Raw genomic sequence first — 20690 nt, 5'->3', positions numbered from 1 at the left:
TCAAACACCAGGAAAGGACAGCTGCTGTGAGAGGCAATTTGAATTGTACAAGGAGTTACACATGATATTAAGAAAGTCCTTGTGCAACTTTAAGAAACAATTAAGTTGTAGAGATAATAAACAATTTATAAATGATGTTAAAAAGTAAATGTAGTTTCAAAAAATAAATGTATTGAGGGGCAAGCACACATTTGAAAATGTGTTCAACCTTCCGCATGAGTAAAGAAACGAAAACTAAAACAATAATGTACCATTTTTCACACATCTAGCCGATTGGAAAAAATAAAAAGGATTAATCATGCTCAGTATTCACAAGGATGTGGAAAATAGTCTTTCTCATGTAGCTAGTGGTTCAAATATAAATTGAAGCAACTATATAGATGCAACTTTTTTGGAGGATAATTTGGGAATGTATATTAAAATTTTTTAATGCATAGGCCTCTTAAGCTAGAAATGCTGCTTCCAGGAATTTACAGCATAGGTGCCCACACCTCCAAGAAGACAATAGTAGAAAGATGTTCGTTGCAGTCTTGTTCTTCATTGTGAAGCACCTACAGCAACCTGTATAGTCATTGACGGGCCAGGTGAAATAAGTTATAGAAGATTGGAGTGGAGTAGTATTTGGTACTGAAAAGCTGAGGTAGATCTGTATGTCCTCCTCCATCTACGTGTCCTTCCCTGGATGTCGTCCTCTAGTGTGTGGGAAGATGTCCAAGAGGAATTGCTGAATAGCCCTTTAACATAAAATCACTAATTTTTATAAAATGTATGTGTTTATGTGTTGGTGTTCACATCTCTGTGCCTGACAGTTTCCTCATTTGTAAAATAGGCATCACTATAGTATTTCATGAGTTGTGAGGATAAAATAATATATGTAGAATGCTTAGGACAGTGGCTGACCTGTTGTGCTGTGTGTTTGCTGTTATTATCACGTATAGGCAATATCGTAAAGTTTATACTCCAAAGTGTGACAGAGGTTATCTTTGGCAAGTCAGATTGTCTTGGGGGAAGGGGTGTACAAGGCCAGGCAGAGACTTCTGTTTCTTATATTGTATGTTTCCACGTAATTGTTTATGATAAGTAGGCCCATTGCTTGACCAATCGCTCTGACAAGGAAGCAAGGCAATGAACAAATGGGCAGCCCCCATTTGGAGTGCTTGTTGAGGACTGCGTAGGAGAGGCTCCCCAATTAGGAAAGGAGGAGGGTGAAAGAGGGTGGTGGTGTGGGGAGATGAGAGGGATGCTTGGGAGTTCCACCTTAGCTGCCGAAACGCTATTAGAAAACCACTGGCTTAATCAAGTACTGAAAATGTTCAGATTGCACAAGAACCTTATGAAGTCCCCACATTTATACCTGGACTTTTCCTTTTTGCAATTTAGTTACCTTTATAATAAAAGTGATTCATGTTGAATTTGACTTTTGGGCAAAAGCTACAAAAACTTATTGCTCACATGTCTAAAACAAACATTTAAGAGGAGATAGGTAATTTTCCTAATAATTACGAAATAAAAATTTCAGTGTTTTAAAGAGACCACTAATTTCTTTTCAACTAGTGTTACTACCTCCATTATATAATATTACAGAGTAAATTTTGCACTAAAAAAGTTAAATGGCCGTAAACTATGTTAAGTTTATGAGTTATTTTAATCAGTTATTTTAATATAATATTACAGAGTAAATTTTGCACTAAAAAAGTTAAATGGCCGTAAACTATGTTAAGTTTATGAGTTATTTTAATCAGAGCCTTAGGACATAGGCCTTGTTAAGACAATATGACATATAAACTAAGCTAAGCCCATATATGTAGTCTGTTAACTAAACCTTTAGAATAATGTTTATTCAGTGTCTTAGACACAGAGGCATCCAAAAAGACCGACAAGATTTGGCTCTGACCTCAAGCAATGTGCCAGGCACTGTTTTGCATTTATTCTCTCCTTTTATTTTTAGAACCACCCTGTAGCTTAGGTGTGTCATCCTCATTTTATGCAGCAGGAAAGTGTAGCACAGAGAGGCTGCCATGCATCTGGTTAGCCCTGGACTCAGGACTGGAATCAGCGGGTATTCCCATGGCCCTGCTCTGCCTCCAAATAACCAGGATATGAAGATAGGCGGTGTGAGCCCTGGGTCGGGGGGTACACTGAGAGTTCTCAGGGACCTCAGTGGTCATCTGTCATCTAGTCTAAGTGACTACCAAACTATAATTTTTAAAATAACAGTTTTATTGACATATTCGTATACCATACAATTAACCTATTTAAAGTGTGCAGTTCAGTGGGTTTTGGTATATTCACAGAGTTGTGCAACCATCGTCACAATCAATTTTACGACGCTTTCATCACCTCCCAGAAAAAACCCATACCCTTTAGCAGTCAGTCGATCCCCTTCAACCCCCTGCCAGGGCTAGGCAACCACAATCTACTTTCTGTTTCCGTAGGTATGCCCATTCTAGACATTTCATATAAATGAAATCATAACGATATATGATCTTGGTGACTGGTTTCTTTTACCTGACGTAATTTTTTCAGGGTTCACCCATGTTGTAGCATATATCTGTACTTCATTCCTTTTCATGGCCAAATATCATACCTTTATTTGGATAGACCACATTTTGTTTATCTGCTTCCCAGTTGATGAACATCTGGAATGTTTCCACTTTGGGGCTGTTGTGAATAATGCTATTATACACGATCTTGTACAACTTTTTGTGTAGACGTGTGTTCTTTTTTCATTTTTTTTTTGTGTGTGTAACCCCCTAGGAATGGAATTGCAGAATCACATGATAATGATGTGTTTAACCCTCCGAGGAGCTGCCAACTGTTTTCCAAAGCAACTGCATCATTTTACATTCTCATCAACAGTGTATATGAGAGTTTCAGTTTCTCTACGTCCTCGCCAATACTTGTCAGACTATAATTTTTTTAACCACATCCCACAGTAAGAAATATTTTACATTCTTACCCAGTTTATATGCACACAAATAACTGAAACAAAAGCTTTATAAAAGAATACTTAAACTCTGTGTGATGCAGGCTGACATTTTGTGTTTCATTCTATTCTTTTTCTTTAGCACAAACATCTTGGTTCCAACCCGTTAAAATTGATTTCACAACTCACTAGTTGTGACCTGCAGTTAGAGAAATACTAGGCTATTTTAACCCCTTCATTTTACACCAGAGGAAATTGAGGCGCTAAGAGATGACTTCTTAGCAGATAATACTGCTAATTAGTTGCAGATGAGAGTACAAGTCTCTTGTCTTCCTGCTTTAACTTTTGACATCTCAAATTTAGTTGCTCTCATATGTGGTAGGTAAAAATAAATTGGAATTTCTACTCAGATACCATTTTGAAAATTCTGTATACTTTTCTCAAGCAGCACTTAAAATTCAGTAACAAGTCAAGCTAGAGAAAAAAAAAGAATAAAAAGAACACAATTTTATTATCATGAGTCATAGTCTACAGAGTAATTTTGTGCCTGATGGGCAGGCAAGCTTTTTTTGTGTTTGCTTTGTTTTGTTTTTGGTTTGTTTGGTTTTTTAAGATTTTATTTTTATTTGTGAGAAAGAGGGAGGGAGGGGCAAAGGGAGGGAATCTTTAAGCAGACTCCCTACTGAGCATGGAGCCTGACTCAGGGCTTCATCTCACAACCCTGAGATCACAGCCTGAGCTGAAATCAGGAGTCAGATGTTCAACCCACTGAGCCACCCAGGCGCCCCTTGAATGGCAATATTTGAAAGTAAGCAATATAAAAATCTTTTATGCTTCTGTTTTTCTATTTTTCTTGGAATACATATGGGTCTTAAACCCTTTTATTTTACTGTTTTCCAACATGTGATGGGGAAATCTCTGACACTAGAATCACTTCAAGGTTCCTGTTAAAATGTGGTCTTCCCAGGCCCTACTCCAAACCTAATGAGTCAGAATTGTGGGATGGGACCTGGAAATCAGTATTTAAAACAAACTTCCCTGAAGAGTGGAAAATCAAGACAATGTTTCCAATCTGGTGATTGATGACACAGATCTGAAACGGGTGGCTTCTGTATACAAGTGTGTCAATACAACATTGCAAATAAAGGGCAAAATTCACTCCATTATAGTAGGTAACTGTTAGAAACTTGATCTGGTGTTCAATGACGTGGTGCGCGTTGTGGAGATAATCCATAGTAGGGATGTCGAAGTTCAGGTCATGGGTGAAGTGTCAACCATTTCCATCAACAAAACAGAGGGCTGCCATGTTTACCTGAGCAAGAATTCCCTGGGTTGTGAGACAGCCAGCGCCAAATCTGAGATGAAGGTCCTCATTCCTACAGAAGGTGGTGACTTCAATGAATTCCCAGTCCCTGAGAGGTTCAAGACCCTTTGAAATGGGCAGGCGTTGGTCACCACAGTGACAGAAATTGCTGGATAAACAAACTGCCAATGGGTTCTTTGCCCTCTCCTTCATACCATGGGATAAATCTGTATCAAGATGGTTGTTTTTTAGATTTCCTCTACCTTTTGAGAAGCATAGCTACCTCACTGAAATATACCTCAGGCTGAAATTTGGGGCAGGGGAGCAGGTCAGCTGATCTTTGGCGGGAAGGTACAGCTTTTCCCCATCCCCTCAACCACACAGCCAGTCCATTCTGAAGGAACCATACACCAGACTGGTATGTTTTGACTTCCAGTCTTTGAAGGTTATTTGACCAACAGTGTTTGGGGAAGAATCAAGCAGTCGCCAGGAATCAGCAGATCAGAATATTCACACAAGTTCATCTTTTTCCAACAATGAGCATGAAGGTAGCAGAGGCTGGTGTGATTCTAGCTGGTTCTTCTAACCAAACTAACTTTTCACTGTTGACAGGTGAGGCAGGAGTTGCCCTGGACCGAAGGCTGAAGCTTGGCCATCTAGCATTCCAAGAAAAATTGTTTCCTTATAAGCATTCCTTTTATTTCGCATTCCATCTGGGTCTGCCTGAACCTGAGAGAGGAGGCTCTCTCCTGTATCAGCTGCTGTGGCAGTGTCCTGTACCCCAGTCAGTTAAAGGATTCTCGGACCCTTTCTTTCTGTGGGATCCCTGCCCAGCACCTTCCTACAGAGTTGACTTAAGCAAGGGAAAAAAAGAAAAGAAAAAGAAAAGAAAAGGAAAGAAAAGAAAGAAAAAAGAAAAAGAAAATACAGTATTCCAAGGAATCTGAAATTCCTTCCTCCTTCCATGCCTATCCTCCATCTTCACTGCCGCCTTTGCCCTGTCATGCTCAACTGCTTTTGATTTCTGTCCAGGCACCTGAACAGAGGACTAAAATCTCCACTGCAGCCTGGTTTTAAGTCTTATAGAAGAATCTTGCTCAGCAGAGCGCCTGGGTGGTTCAGTCGGTTAACGGTTAACGTCTGCCTTCGGCTCAGGTCATGATCCCAGGGTCCTGGGATGGAGCCCCGCTCCCCCTGCTTGTGTTCTCTCTCTTTCTGTCAAATAAATAAATAAAATTTAAAAAAAAAGAATCTTGCACAGCATTGCTAATGTAAATTACATTTTTTTCTCTCTAAGGCACTTACCAAAATATGCAACATTCTTGGTGAGAAGAGAGATTGTCCTGTGACTTCTACCCATTTCCTGAGGCCTGTGGAAATAAACCATTATGTACTTAAAGTTATACTGAAAATAGAATAAAATTAATATCAAACTTGAAAAAAATAGAACAAACTTCCTAGGTGATTCTTATTTTATTCAAGGTTGTGACCTACTAAATTAAGGGTTTCAAAAGCCAAAGAGTTATTTGTAAGAAATAGCATTTGTAAGAAAAGACCTGAATTATGGCAACAGAGGGAGTTAACTAAAACAATCTGTATTGATAGGGTTCAGTATTATTCTACCTGAGTTTGGTGCTAGAAATCATTTTTTTTTATGGCTGTATCCACTGGTTTCCTATAATTTGGAATAATTTGCCTTGGAATAAATAAACACAGCTTGCTGTTTCATTTTCCCCCCAAAGCACTAGTCTATACAAATAGTTGAATCCAACAAATGATTTCAAATACCTGGTATTCCTCCCTTTATTTTACAAATATTTGAGTATCCACCATGTGCCAGGCACTGTTCTGAGAGTAAAATACAGTGTGATTAAACAAAACAAAAGAATGTAATCAGTGTCAGGGATAGGTCTGTACTTTGGGGACTTAAGAGGAATCTTCTAGGCTTGGGTGGTCAGGGAGCGTATCTGGAAGGAAGTGTCATTTTAGCTGAGACTGACAGCATAAGGCCAGGGAGGGCCTAAAGCATTTTTAGACAGAGTGAGGAATATGTAATAAGAAAGGCAAGGGATTAAGAGAGATAAGGAGAGCCTGCCTAAAGATATGAGAAAAAGTTTATATAAAGTCCACATGTGAAAGAAAGGGTGTGTGTAATATAATGCTTATTAATTAGTAGTAATAATAATAAATATTTTGAGCATCCATTAGGTGGTAGGTAGTGGTGTTCACACTTGATGTTTAGGAACTTGTTTTAATGCTCAAAACAAAGCTATGAAGTAGGTTCTTTTATCCTCAATTTGCAGATGAGGAAACTGAGACTGAGTATAACAACTTGCCCAAGATCACAGAGCTAGGAAGTGGTGTGAGATTTCAACAGCTAGATTCTACTCAATTGCCTATACTCTTAGCTTCTCTGCCTTTTCCTCTCCTCTATATGTCTCTGTGTTAGACGTTTCGTGTAGAACATTTGACGAGCTAAGATAGGTGGTGGGATACTCCTCAGAGAGGTGACCAAATTGCCAGTGGTCACCACAACTAGAAAGGGCAGAGTAAGAGCCTGTAAGTCTTCTTTTTAACTTCAGAACTTGTGCGCATTTTGTTATATCATGCTGTACCTCATACCGTACTTCATATGATATCATACTGTGCTTCATACTACATGTGATATCATACTGTGCTTCAAACTACATGTGATATCACACTACATACTACATGTGATATCATATGGTGCTTCATACTACGTGTGATATCATACTGTGCTTCATACTACATGTGATATCATACTGTGCTTCACACTACATGTGATATCACACTACATACTACATGTGATATCACTGTGCTTCATACTACATGTGATATCATACTATGCTTCACGCTACATGTGATATCACACTACATACTACATGTGATATCATACTGTACTTCATGCTACATGTGATACCATACTGTACTTCATGCTACATGTGATATCATACTGTACTTCATACTATACCTCATGTGATATCACACTGTACTTCATACTGCATGTTATATCATACTATATACTGCATGTTATACTATACTTCATGTTATTTAATAAAAGCAAAAATGTATATACCAGCTCTTCTTGGGAGAAAAATTATTTGTGGTGAAATAAACTTAATTCAAGGAGGAGAGATAAGAGAGGATGACACATGTGATTTGGACTGTGTTATGTTGTTGATTTATGGGACATACGAAGCTGCTCAGCATGCAGTAGGAATTCTAGGGCTGGAAGTCAAGAAGCTTTGGGAATCGTCTGGTGTAAGTGACCTTTGATGACTTGAGAGTGGCTGAGCTCACCCAGAGAGAGGGAAGTAACTGACCCTTCGGTAATGCCTAGGAACAGAGGTGAGCAGAGGGAGAGTGAAATTGAAATTGGTTTGAAAGATAGGAAAGGAATCAGGAGCATTCCAGTAAAGAAAAAACAAGGGAAAATACAATGTCAGAAATGAATCAGAATTGAATCAACAATTCAGATGACAGCAGAGTGATAAAAACTGAGGCATAGTCCTCGGATTTGACAGCAAGAGATCTTTAGGAGAGTAACATCGGTAGGATGGTAGAAGTAGAAGCCAGACCCAAGTGGTCAGGGGGATGAATGGAAGATGAGGAAATGGAAGCAATGAGCATCTGGAGACTAAGGCTTGGCTGTGAAGGTAGGAGCAAGGTCGAGCTGAGAGACTGAGGGGGGGAAAGGCTTAAGAGAAAAAAGGATGATTTATTTTAATCTGTATATACAAATTTCAGATCTGTATACACAAACACACACTTCAGAAATGTGAGCATGAGACCTCCTGGGTGGCTTAGTAGGTTAAGCATCTGACTCTTGATAAGGCTTGGGGAAGATCTTAGGGTTGTGAGATGGAGCCCTGTCCTGTCAGACTCACATGCTGGGTGTGTAGCCTTCTTAGGATTCTCTCTCCACCCCCCCACCGTCTCCCCCTGCCCCTCCCCGCCTCTAAAAAAAAAAAAAAATGTGACCATGGTTTTAGATAGAGAGGGCAAAGTCAGAGGCAGAGGTGAAATGGGAGTTTTGGAAAGACAGAAGAGAAAGGTTGGAAGCTCAGGTAGACTGTCATGACAGTTATTTTTCCCCAGAAATAGGTGTAGGGAGGAAAAGGTGATATCTAAGTGTGCTTTCTTTTCTCTGGAGTGGTAAAGTGTGAATCAGTAAGGGTGAATTTTGTAAGCGTCCAGTGAAAGTGGCTCTGATTCTTTGGTGAGCAGTTTCCAGAAGTAAAATTGCTTCTCAGAATTACACAACCTCCTTTTCATTACTCTGACCCTGCATCATAGTGTTTTTTAAGAACAAATATCCTTAAAAGGAGATTTTTAAAAAGAGACAAGATGTTACTGAAGTGATTTTGTCTTGATGCAAACATCTACATCCTTGTTGACCCCTGGGAATTTGATCATTGTTACAATTTTCTTATTGTCTTGGATACATTTTTCTACAGAGACCAGGCTAAAACTCTTCCAAGAACAGTAGTAATGATAATTCCAACAGACTCCTTAGACTTGCCTAACACAGTGTTGCTGAATAATAGAGTAGCGAGGCTTTTATGTATGTACAGTTATTTGAAGTTATTAACTGGTTCCATCTTTTTTCATATCCCTTGAGTTTATCTCAAAGTTTGAATAAGCTAAAATTGCTAATTCACAGTTCTGAAAAATGATACATACTTTCTCAACAACTGGACTTAAGACTGCATAATAAGCATTCATTTTGTTGTACTGATAGTGTTTTGGATAAAATGTAAACCTTCATGCAATTTCATTCAAAGCGTGCATAAATTTCCTTCTATTTAGAAAGCAATATACTAGATGCCAAGAGGGCAAGAGGCAAAGTAGATCTGTCCCCTGGTCTCAAGAATCTTTCTATTGAGTAGAATTTATAAAATTATGGTAAAATAAAGGGAGTGACCTATACTGATTGGGAACAGGACTAGGGCAGTTCAGGAAAGTGTTCTTTGAGGAGGTGGTCTTTCCTGGACTCTTGAACAGATTGAGGAAGGGATAACATTCGAGGTGGAGTGAAAAAATATATGGTGTATCAAAGGAGCAGAAACTGGTAATGGCATAATTTTGGAGATTCTTTTTTCCTGTCAAAATTATATGGAGTTAGGCTTCTCCCTATCATAGAAAGAAGTTACAAATAAACAAAAGGAATGCTAGATAATGAATCTTATGATGCTAGATTGTGTGTGTGTGTGTATCCACACCAACACACAGATAGATATAGAGATGAATATGGAAATATATGTGCGTGTGTTATATGTATGAGTTAATATACATACATATACTCCTGGTTCTGTCCCCCAAGAGAGCCCAGTAGCAATGAGCACATGTAGTACCCAGATTTGATTTCTCCAATAAAAGGAATCAGGACTCCTTGGAGAAGTGGTTGATTTTAGGGCTGGTGCTGGGCAAATAGAAGACGAGTTTGGAACATCTTACAGTGCTAAAAAGTAAGAATGTGCTTTTAAAAAAAAATGGTGGCACATTGAATGGACACTAGAGCCAAGCTGAAAGAGCTCCAAGTGACCAAAGCTGGGAACAATTTGAGCAACAAAATAAAATTAGCCAGGGAATAAAATAACCCAAGAATTATTATAACCCAGGAAATAAAATAAATATCTTTGAGTCTGTCCTAATATAAATAAATGATTAAATAAATAAACAAGAGGGAAAGGACAATTCTTCCTTATAGAAGAATTCCAATTAATAAATGCAGAAGAAATGAGGGCAATAGAAAATCACCATTAGAACATCATAATAGTTGCTGAAGGCAAGATCAGCCCATGAATGCTAAAATTGATGAATAAAAGTTTAAGAAGGAATAGGATTAAAGGATCTCTCCCCAAATATTTATGAATTCTAAAGGGAAGCATAGTAACTTTACATGGTGAAACCTGGCAGACACCACCTTAACCAAATGACCCAGTAACAAGACATCAACATCTTTGCCTTCTGATAGAATACAATGAGGAAGAAGGCACATCAGCTCTGTAGTATTCTTCCCAAAGTTCTATAACGTCAATCTAAGAAAGCATCATATTTTTTAAAGGAAAAACCTTTTTTATTTTTATTTTTTCTGAGGATTGTGAGATAGCCCAGACTCATCTGGTGTTTGCCCCGCCCCAGCTCTGGAATCAACTACTTATTAGAGGAGCCCGGGTTCTTTTTGTCAGAAGAAGCAACAAACCCAAATTGAGGGTCAGTCTGTATAATACGTAACCGGTACTCTTCAAAAGTGTCCTGCTCATGAAAGACAAGGAAAAACAGAGGAACTGTCATAGAGATTGTAAGAGACTTAAGAAGACATTACCATTAAGTGTAGTGTAGGATCCTGGAACAGAAAGATGACTTTAGTGGAAATTTTTAATTTTGATAGTTGTGCTATGATGATATAAGATAAAGCTTTGTGAAAGTTACACGGGAACTTTTGTACTATCTTTGCAACTTGTGTAAATCTAAAAAGTACTAATAAGTTAAAACTATTAACTTTCAAAAGCTTTTTCAATTATGTGAATTTAGTCACTGTGTTTGTAAAAAAATATACATATACCCTTAGAAATAAATGTAGGGGCACCTGGGTGGCTCAGTTGGTTAAGCATCTGACTTTTGACTCAGGTCTTGATTTCAGGGTCATGAGTTCAGACTCCACCTTGGGCTCCATGCTGGGTGTGGAACCTACTTAGGAAGGAAGGAGGGAAGGAAGGAAGGAAGGAAGGAAGGAAGGAAGGAAGGAAGGAAGGAAGGGAGGGAGGGAGGGAGGAAGAAAGGAAGAAATGTAGTTTATATTCTGAAAAAAACATTATGTGGGAATATATTTCATGTTGCTTTTGTTTAAAATTTCCCTTTGCACCTTGAAGTTCTTTTAGGTTGTTTTTTTCTTTTAATTTAGTTGCTCTCTGACATTTGAATCACAAAGAATTCTTGATTTAAAAAAAAAATTTCAAACTCTACAATCTGTTTCTAAAAATAGCATTTTCCTTTAACAATTGAGTTTGTACTTTGTTCTCTCTCATTTTCTTGAGGCTGTCCAGGCAACTATGCCTCTTACACAAGTAATTATCTCCTGGGGATGGGGGTTGCAGGGAGTGAGAGGGAGAGAGAAAGACATGATGAGATTAGGAGATTAGATTTATAAGAACAGGATTGTATTAGTGGCAGCTCATTTATTTTCTTCCAATGGATTCTGAAAGACAATTTGCTTAGTTAGATTAGGTCTGTAAATGAATTTATTAAGGTAGGTTTCCTGGGGCAGCTACAGGCCTCACCCTCAGCAATAGCTCAAGGAAGCAGATACCTGGGACCAAATTTCCCAGTGAGTCATTGCCCCACCCTTAAACTTTAAAGAACCTTTGTTTAAGAGATTTTTATCTCCAGGCTACCGCTCAGTCATAGGACATTTAGCTATCCTACCTCAAGCTACCAAGCGTGATAGAAGAACTTTGAACTGGGAATTAGAACTCTGACTCATACTAACTAGTTGGTGAGTTGGGGAGATTATTGGACCTTTGTGTGGCTCAATTCTCCTACTGTAAAAAAGGGGGACTTGGTTACTTGATTTCTAAGGTTCCCTCTTGATGTTAAAATCTGTCCTATGGGGCACCTGGGTGGCACAGCGGTTAAGCGTCTGCCTCCGGCTCAGGGCGTGATCCCGGCGTTGTGGGATCGAGCCCCACATCAGGCTCCTCCACTATGAGCCTGCTTCTTCCTCTCCCACTCCCCCTGCTTTGTTCCCTCTCTCGCTGGCTGTCTCTATCTTTGTCAAATAAATAAATAAAATCTTTAAAAAAAAAAATCTGCCCTATGTATCTAAAACTGAAGGCATCTTCCTTCTTAGGAAATGGTTACCTTTTATCCCATTATTATTAGTTATACCACTGTCCTTGCAATCTCTGAGGCTAAAAACCTTATTTTTGTTATATCCATTTCCTTTAACTCCTGCACACAATTGACAACCAGTCCTGCAATTCTTCCATCAGAGTTGAAGTGGCGGTAGAATGCATTTGACCTGAGAGGCTGGGTGTTGGAGTCTGAACACTGACTTCTGCCGGGGCCATGTATTAGCTATATGAGCTCAGGCAAATTTTTCAGCCTCAGTGGACCAGTTTTTTGGTGTGTTGTTTTTTTTTCTTTAATGGAAATAACACTATCTAACTCCAGGGTTGTTGTAAGGATTAAATGAGTTAATAAGTGTCCAATAAGTGACAGCACGTCTTATTATTTGTACATAGTAATGCAATGGATTGGATCTTAAAGTCAAATGGGCCTCTGGAAAAAAATATTAAAAGATATTGCAGCCCAAACTGAATACCTCCTTCTGGATCGGTCTTTCCAATACATGCCTTTCTCTCTCTCTCTCTCTCTCTCTCTCTCTCTTTTTTTTTTTTTTTTTTTTAANGTTAAGAGAAGGAGGGTAGGGAGGGACAGAGGGGAGGGATAGAGAGAATCTTATCTTTAAACAGGCTCCACACCCAGCACGGATCCCAGGCGGGGCTCAATCTCACAACCTTGAGATCATGACCTGAGCTGAAATCAAGAGTTGAACGTTTAACTGACTGAGCTACCCAGCCACCCCCCTCCTTTTTTGCCCCCTCACTTTTTTTTTTTAAAGATTTTATTTATTTGAGAGAGAAAGAGTGAGAGAGAGCGAGAACATGAGCAGCCGGCAGAGGGAGAGGGAGAAGCAGGCTCCCCCCTGAGCAGGGAGCCCGATGTGGGGCTTAATCCCGGGACTCCAGGATCATGACCTGAGCTGAAGGCAGATGCTTAATTGACTGAGCCACCCCGGTGCCCCTTTCCCTCTCATTCTTAACAAGATTTCTAAAATTAAGGAAATTGTCCTTAAGTCTAACAATGGGATTCCTATCTAAGAGAGTGTGGGTAAGTAGGGAGAGCTGTCACACCTTTAATTGAAGCCCACGAAGTCAGAATATTCAAAATGGAGAGTATTTCAAATAGGCTCAAGGTACCTCTAAGTTTCACTGAAAGAACAAATGATTATCTCTGATGCTGACCATTCTGAGAAGATCATTGCTACTACACTCTTAACGGAGAGATAATTTGTATGGGTTTGCAGCTAGGTGGTTCAAAAATTTTGCTACGCAATTTTCTACTGTGGCTAAAAGTGATGGTTTTAATCATTATTCATTACTTGTAGTAGAGAGAAAATTGAGTTTGGAAATCAAAGAGAATATGGATTTGAATCCCAGCCCTGTTACTTCATAACTAAGAGATCATTGTAAAGTTATTTAAAATCTCTGAATTTTAGTTTTTCATCATAAATATGACAATAAAACCAGTCTTGTAAAATGGTTCTGAAAATTGAGATATGTACTTCACATAAGTAGATGTTGTAAAATGTTCACTTCTTTCCAAGAGTCTGATTTTTAACCTTAGCTTTTAATTTTTAGCTTCCTGTAATGTCTCACTAGGATTTTTCTTGTAGATGTGTATATTTCAACACGTGTAAAGCAAAATGCATCATTCTCCCACTTCTTCCTATATTTACTCTCTCTGTTAAGACATCAGCAATCTTCTCATCATTCAAGTTTGGTGATGCCAGTGTTGATTCCTTCTCTATCCCTAAGTCCATTTTATTCTAAGAACTGTCAGTTCTCTTTGCCCACCTTGCCACTCCCTCCATCCTAATGTAAACCTTGATTACCTCTCACTTCAACAGTTTTAGGGTCTTTTTGACAAGTAAATTAGACTCCAATCTTTTCCCTTCTTACCAAGTTATACACTGCTGCAGAAACAGCTTTTAAAACATGCTTCCCATTATGTTACTTGATTTTTCGGAAACTTGCCATGTTCCACCATAGAGACTAGGGGGTGATCTGCTATAAAACTCTTATCTTACAGTTGTGGGTGTTGGGCTCAGGGAAATTATTTTTTTGATTTGCCATGAAGGTCACACCTGTGCTAGGGAGTGGCATGTTAAGACCAGTCCTTATCTCTGCTCATTCACAGGCTAGTTCTTTCCACTATTGGAATATGGCCCAAACTCCTTAACATGGTTTTCAAGGCTTTTCCAATTCTGGCCCCATTAGTTCCCTACCTTATCTTCAACTACTCTTACACCTACCGTCAACTCCATTGAAGTATTCTATGCTATTTCAACTCCCTAAGAGTGTAATACGGTTCTCTCTACCTGAGATGCACTTTCCTCCTCCCGCCGTCAGTTGATGAAATTCTGCCCATCGTTATGTCCCAGGTCAATCTGATGTCTCTTCCCTTCCCTCCCATCAAGCCAGAAAATCAGATCCTCTACTCCCAGACCTTGCATTACCTGTAATCACGTTCGGCTTTATGCTACAGTTGTTGGGGTACATGTCAGCAAGCCAACAGATTTTTTATAAAGATTTTTATTATTTGAGAGAGAGAGAACATGAACAGAAGGAGGGGCAGAGGAAGAGGGAGAAGCCAACTCACCGTTGAGCAGGGAACCCACCCCAAGTCAATAGCTGTTACACTCTATTTGGGCAGGGCCCTGTCCCTATACCTTATAGAAAGTAGCTAGTTACTCAGCAACCTGATACCAGAGTCTATCAAAAATCATACACTGCTTCTTACCTTTATCTGTTTCATAGGGTGCTAATCACGTTGTTAAGAAATTAACAGTATTGCTTCTGTAACGAGAAGTGTGGTCAGGGTGTGAGCAACCTCATTCCTTGAATGTAAAGCATGCTTATCCTAGTCTTTTTTTTTTTTTTTAAAGATTTTTTATTTATTTATTTGACAGAGAGAGCCAGCGAGAGAGGGAACACAAGCAGGGGGAGTGGGAGAGGAAGAAGCAGGCTCCCAGCAGAGGAGCCCTGATGCGGGGCTCGATCCCAGAACGCTGGGATCACGCCCTGAGCCAAAGGCAGACGCTTAACCGCTGTGCCACCCAGGCGCCCCGTATCCTAGTCTTATACCAAGGTAGATAATCTAACTTTTCTTGGATTTCTGGTCAAGATTAGTCAAAACCATGGAATTAGACTTGGGAATTAAACTCTTTTTTTTTATTTTTAACCACACTCAGTGCCTCAAATAATGATTTTTCCTTTTTATAAAGAAATTTGAATACCTTTTTTTCTTTGATCCAGAATTGATTGCTATAGAAGCACTGACAACATTTATACCCACACCTACATTGGAAACACAATTGTACCAAACAGTGTCTTAAAGTGTTGTTCAGTATTTCCTAAAGTTGGCCCAAAGGGTCATTATTGTGGTTTTACATGACTAAGTTTAGCTGAATTGTTTGTTCCTTCTATGTCTTTTTCTCATTAGAATAAGGGCTGACAATGTTTGGTCGGTCAGATACAAACTGGAAAGCAGATAGACAAATAAATATATATTATTTGATACATTCAAGTTTACTTCAAAGAACATATGTAGAGGGGCGCCTGGGTGGCTTGGTTGGTTGAGCAGCTGACTCTTGATTTTGGCTCAGATCATGATCCCAGGCTCATGAGATCCAGCCCCACATTGGGCTTTGCGCTCAGCATGGCATCTGCTTGAGATTCTGTCTCTCCCTCTGCCCCAACCCCTGCTTGCACGCCATCTCTCTCTTGCAAAATAAATAAATAAAATCTTAAAAAAAAAAAAAAAAGAACATGTAGAATTAAGATTATTTTATCCAGGAAAAGCGATATTATATGAAACCAACATTCATTACTTATTCTGTGTCACAGTCTTGTTTATCTTATTTATTTCTCATAAGGATATTATGAAGGAAGTACTCTTGTTATGGATGAGAAATCTAAGTTTTAAGGATGGGGCCAGAACTCCCACTTAGATGTGTCTGTCTCTAACAGTAGACCTCCTTACCATGAGAGGCTTCTATGTTACCTTCCAGCATGGGGATGAACAACTAAACAGAACAATAAAATTAGCATTGTTTTCAGACAGTGCTTTAGTTGGAAGAATGAGTACTACAGGTGGAAAAGTAGTGTGGTCTTTTAGGGTTGCTAATCACTTACTTTGCATAAGAGGACTTTTAGTGTGAAATGGCAGCCCAAGTCTCTTGGTTAAGCACACTGAGTGTTCCGTGTGTTCCGTTGTCGTCAAGGTGGTTAGAACTGATGAACCATGCATTCTGCCAGATCAGTTATGCTTTGTGGTTGTCAAGAGACCTGCAAGTAGTATTTTTCACTCTTCAAATAAGGAAACCATTGGCTCATTTCTAATCTTACCTCTTCTGGACGAAGGTTGGAGCTCCTTTGGTAATTACTAGGGCAAAAACTCCTTTGGTAATTTCTAGGACAAAAACGAAGCCATCCAGATTAATGAATAGGGACTAGATATTTCAGGGGCATGGCTTTATGTATGCTTTGACTCAAAGGGATTTTAGAAAAGAATTTCAGAATAGAGGTTTTGTCCTCTGAATTTAAAGTACAGTATACTGGGGCTCCTGGGTAGCTGAGTCCATTAAGTATCTGCCTTCAGCTAGGGTTATGATCTCAGGATCCTGGGATCAAGCCCTGTGTAGGGCTCCCTGCTCAGCAGGGAGTCTGCTTCTCTCTCTCCCTCTGACCCTCCCCCTGCTTGTAATCTCTCTCTTTATCTCTCTCTCTCTCAAATGAATAAAAGCATCTTTAAAAATATATAAAGTGCATTATACTTCCCCCGTTAAGATTGTTAAAATGTAAAAATAATAAGAATTTATTTTTATTTTATTTTATACCATTTATTTTATATAAACGCCAATTCTAATATATTATAATTAAAATGTTTTTAATGCCATTATAATATACTTAGTATTTAAAATATATTATCTCCTTAAATCCATATCAAAACACTTATAATGGTAGGTATTATTCTCATTTTTCAGCTGAAGAAACTAAAACTGAAAAGATCATATAGTTTGTTCAAGGTAACAAAAGTTATGATTTCAAGTAAAGTCTACCTCGACTTAAAGCCCTTGCTCTTTATATGATACCATACGGTGTCCCCAGCTCTCTCTCCAAACCAAGTGGTCAGTGCTGCAGAGTTTGGGGAGGGAGAGCAGCCAAAAGAAAGGAGGTAGGTGGAACCTAATTTGGACCTGAATCTACAGAGATGCCAATTGAACTTCCCCTGGGATGCAACTCAGAAGAGTGGAATATTTCACTTCAAATGTGACTTTGGAACAGACTTAAGTTCAGGGTAGGCCAATTGATGTTTGTACAGTGAGGTCAGTCATAAAATGATGGAACTGGAAGGGGCCTTAGAGATCATCTGGTCTAACCTTCTCATTTTACAGGAAACTACAACTTAGATATTGAATCATTTGACCAAGTTTACAGTTTCTGAGAGAACCAGTAGAGGAGTGTGGTTCTGCTGGTCTAGAGCTTTCTACTCTCTCTCGGCACACCACTGCCAGTCCTTGGATGCTGGAGAATCCTCTTCTGTGTCTAATATTCTGACTTTCTTTATTTCATAGGTATATCTGTAGACAAGATGGAACCAGCTCCATTTAATAGACAGCAATGGACTTCAGTATCATTGAGGGTAACTGCCAAAGAACTTTCTCTTGTCAACAAGAACAAATCATCGGCTATTGTAGAAAAATTCTCCAAGTAAGTACTGATCCTGGTCCAAAAGGACCATCTGTCTTGAGCAAACATTACCACCTGTCAGGGGAATCAGTAAAGGAAGTACATTGTGTAAAATGGCTTTATTGAACACCTTCTGAAATTGAAGCACCGTAGAAGGTGCTTAAGGAGAAGGATGATAATAATCAGGAGACACATTCTCTATCCTGGAATTTTTTTTTTTTAGTTGGGAATAGAAAAAGTTACAAACACAAAAGTTAATTATAAAACACGTAATTCTTACTCAAAGTGTCAGCACGTCCAAAATGAATGGGAGTAAGGACCAGAAACAGAGTAAGAGAGAGAAAGTGACCATCATGGGCAGAAGCTAGTTAGGAAGGCTTTCCAGAGGTGAGATGAGTTTTGAGGCAAGTTTTGATTTAGTTGAAGGGAGTGGTAGGTATACTCTGTATCTGCATTATCCAATATAGTAAGCACTGCATATGTACCGACTTAAATTTAAATTAATTAGATTTAAATAATATTTAAAATTCAGTTCATCAGCTGCACGAGCCACATTTCAAGGGTCCACTAGCTACATGTAGTTGGTGGCTACCGTATTGGAGATCACAGAAACATTTCACCATTGCGTAACATTCTGTTGAGCAGTGCAAACTGGGCAAACTATGGCCTGCTGGCTGCCTGTTTTAGTAAATAAAGGTTTATTGAAACATGGCCATATCCATTTGTGCATTTCCATGGCTGCTTTCATGCTACAGCAGCAGAGACCATATAGCCTCGAAGTCTAAAATATTTATTATCTGATCCTTTAAGAGAAAGTTTGCTGACTCCCTGCTTGGACCATGAGTTCTTTGATATGAGGATCCCTTTCTTGCTTAATTTATATGCCTAGCACATGTATAGCAGTGCATATCTCAGTGACTGGAACACAGTAGGCACTCAACAGATGTAAGAGGGATAGTATATGTAAATAATATGACCAGGGATGGCAAACACATTGACTTCACTCCAACAGAGATGCCATACTGGGAGGAGCTTAGGACAGGTGGTAGGTTTACTTCACGAATAGAGTCTGTTAATTAATAGGAAGCTCTTATACACTGAAGAGAAAAAAGATGGTCAAGATTTGAAGGAAATGATTCTGAGAACTGTATCTAGGATACAGCTAAATACCAATAGGAGGTTTCTGTAATCTACAATGTCACCTTTTCTTCAGTAACAAATGCATCACACACTTGTTTTCTGTGGAAAACATTGCCCTTCCAAACTGCTGACCTTGGTTACTGCTTAAGGTAGAGTGAAGGTGGAGAGAAACTACGAAGCCCTTTTACTTTCCACATTATACATTTTATATTATTGTAATTTTATAACAAACATGTATCGTTCTTATCAAAACAAAATCAATAGAGATTTCAGAAAAAAGGGATAGAGATCTGGAAAGCTCTTAAGATTTAATCCCTGATCTCAAGGAAATTAATGGTGTAGGTTAGTATAATTTATATAGGGGATGAAGTCCCCTAACTTCCTTCATCTTAAGAATCACATGGGGTGCCTGTTAATAATATGGTGTTCCAGTTATCTGTTGTTGCCTAGGGAAAAAAAATCCCCCAAATTTAGCGGCTTGAAACACTAACACTTATTTTGCTTGTGAGTCTCCAGTTTGGGGCGGGCTTGCCTCTACTCCCCTTAGCATAAGCCAGGGTGGCTCAAAGACAGGGCCCATAGTCATCTAAAGGTTCACTCACTCACAGTTCAGGTTGTTGCTGCTGGCAGTCAGCTGGGATCTCAGCTAGAGCCCTGGTCAGAGTACCTACACGTGGCTTTTCCATGTGGCTGCTTGGCTTAGTTGGCTGGGTCCCAAAGGCAAGCATCCAGAGATAGAGGAGGGAGGAAACAAAGGAAGAAGGGAGTCAGGTTCAGGGGTTGTGTGGCCTTTTATGACCTAGCCTCAGAAGTTATATAGAATCACTTTTGCCACATTGTCTTCATTGGAAACCAGCCCCTAGGGCTGGCCCATTTTCAGAGGGAGGGGAATTTGACTGTACTTCTTTTTTTTCCTTAAAGATTTTATTTATTCATTTGAGAGGGAGAAAGGCAGAGAGAGCAAAAGCAGGGGGAGAGGCAGAGGGAGAGGGAGAAGCAGACTCCCAGTGAGCTGGGAGCCTGACACGGGTCTCGATCCCAGGACCCTGGGATCACGAGCTGAGCTGAAGGCAGACGCTTAACCGACTGAGCTGCCCAGGTGCCCCTGACTGTACTTTTTAATGGGAGGAATGTCAAAGATTTTTTTGGACATGTTTTAAAAACCATCCTATATGGCTACTCTTGCCCCTCCCCTAAAGATTCTGATTCTGTGTTAGAACAATGCAAAATGTGATTTTAGAAACCATTTCTTCTTTTCTAGAGTAGTCCATCCAGCATTCTGGGGCATTATCAAATATTTTGTACAGGTAGTACTGTGGTCTTACTTAGCAAGGTCTGGCAACCTAAGACTACAGAAGAAGTTTTATAAATACACACACTCACTCACACTAACAAAGAACCATTATGTAGGTGACTAACACGAAGACATTTCATAGGCAAATTTCAGTCTTAACTGTCTAGCAGCCTGCCAGCTTTACAGTCAGATGCATCTTCAGTCTGACGGCTTCCCAGCACTTCCACAGCTGTCCCGGTGAGGCCGAGCTGCCTCCATCTCCCCTTAGTTTTCTGCACTAGCTCCCTCAGTGGCCTCACTACTTCCACTTCTGCTGCTATACACTTAATTACCCACGCTACAGACAAGGTGACCTTCAAGAATGTAAAACAGATCATGTCCATCATTTTTCAAACCTCTCTAGTGGCTGTTCTAATCGACAATAAAAGGAAAGTCCTTGTACTAATCTAACGGGAAAAAGAAAAAGAT

At 39.4% G+C, this 20690-nt stretch overlaps 1 protein-coding gene across 2 annotated transcripts in view; it reads left to right on the top strand.

Annotated features, from left to right (window-relative positions):
• LIMA1 (LIM domain and actin binding 1) overlaps positions 1-20690 on the top strand; it is an 87744-nt gene that overhangs the window by 12716 nt on the left and 54338 nt on the right. For both annotated transcript variants that reach the window (XM_002922368.4, XM_011228886.3), the window contains exon 2: positions 17674-17809. In XM_002922368.4, the coding sequence (XP_002922414.1) occupies positions 17691-17809 (119 nt within the window). In that variant the 5' untranslated portion in view covers positions 17674-17690. The remainder of the gene's footprint in view (positions 1-17673; positions 17810-20690) is intronic.

This window comes from Ailuropoda melanoleuca, chromosome 16 (assembly GCF_002007445.2).
Source record: "Ailuropoda melanoleuca isolate Jingjing chromosome 16, ASM200744v2, whole genome shotgun sequence".
NCBI lineage: Eukaryota > Metazoa > Chordata > Mammalia > Carnivora > Ursidae > Ailuropoda > Ailuropoda melanoleuca.
This window is presented reverse-complemented; position numbering and strand designations above follow the sequence as displayed.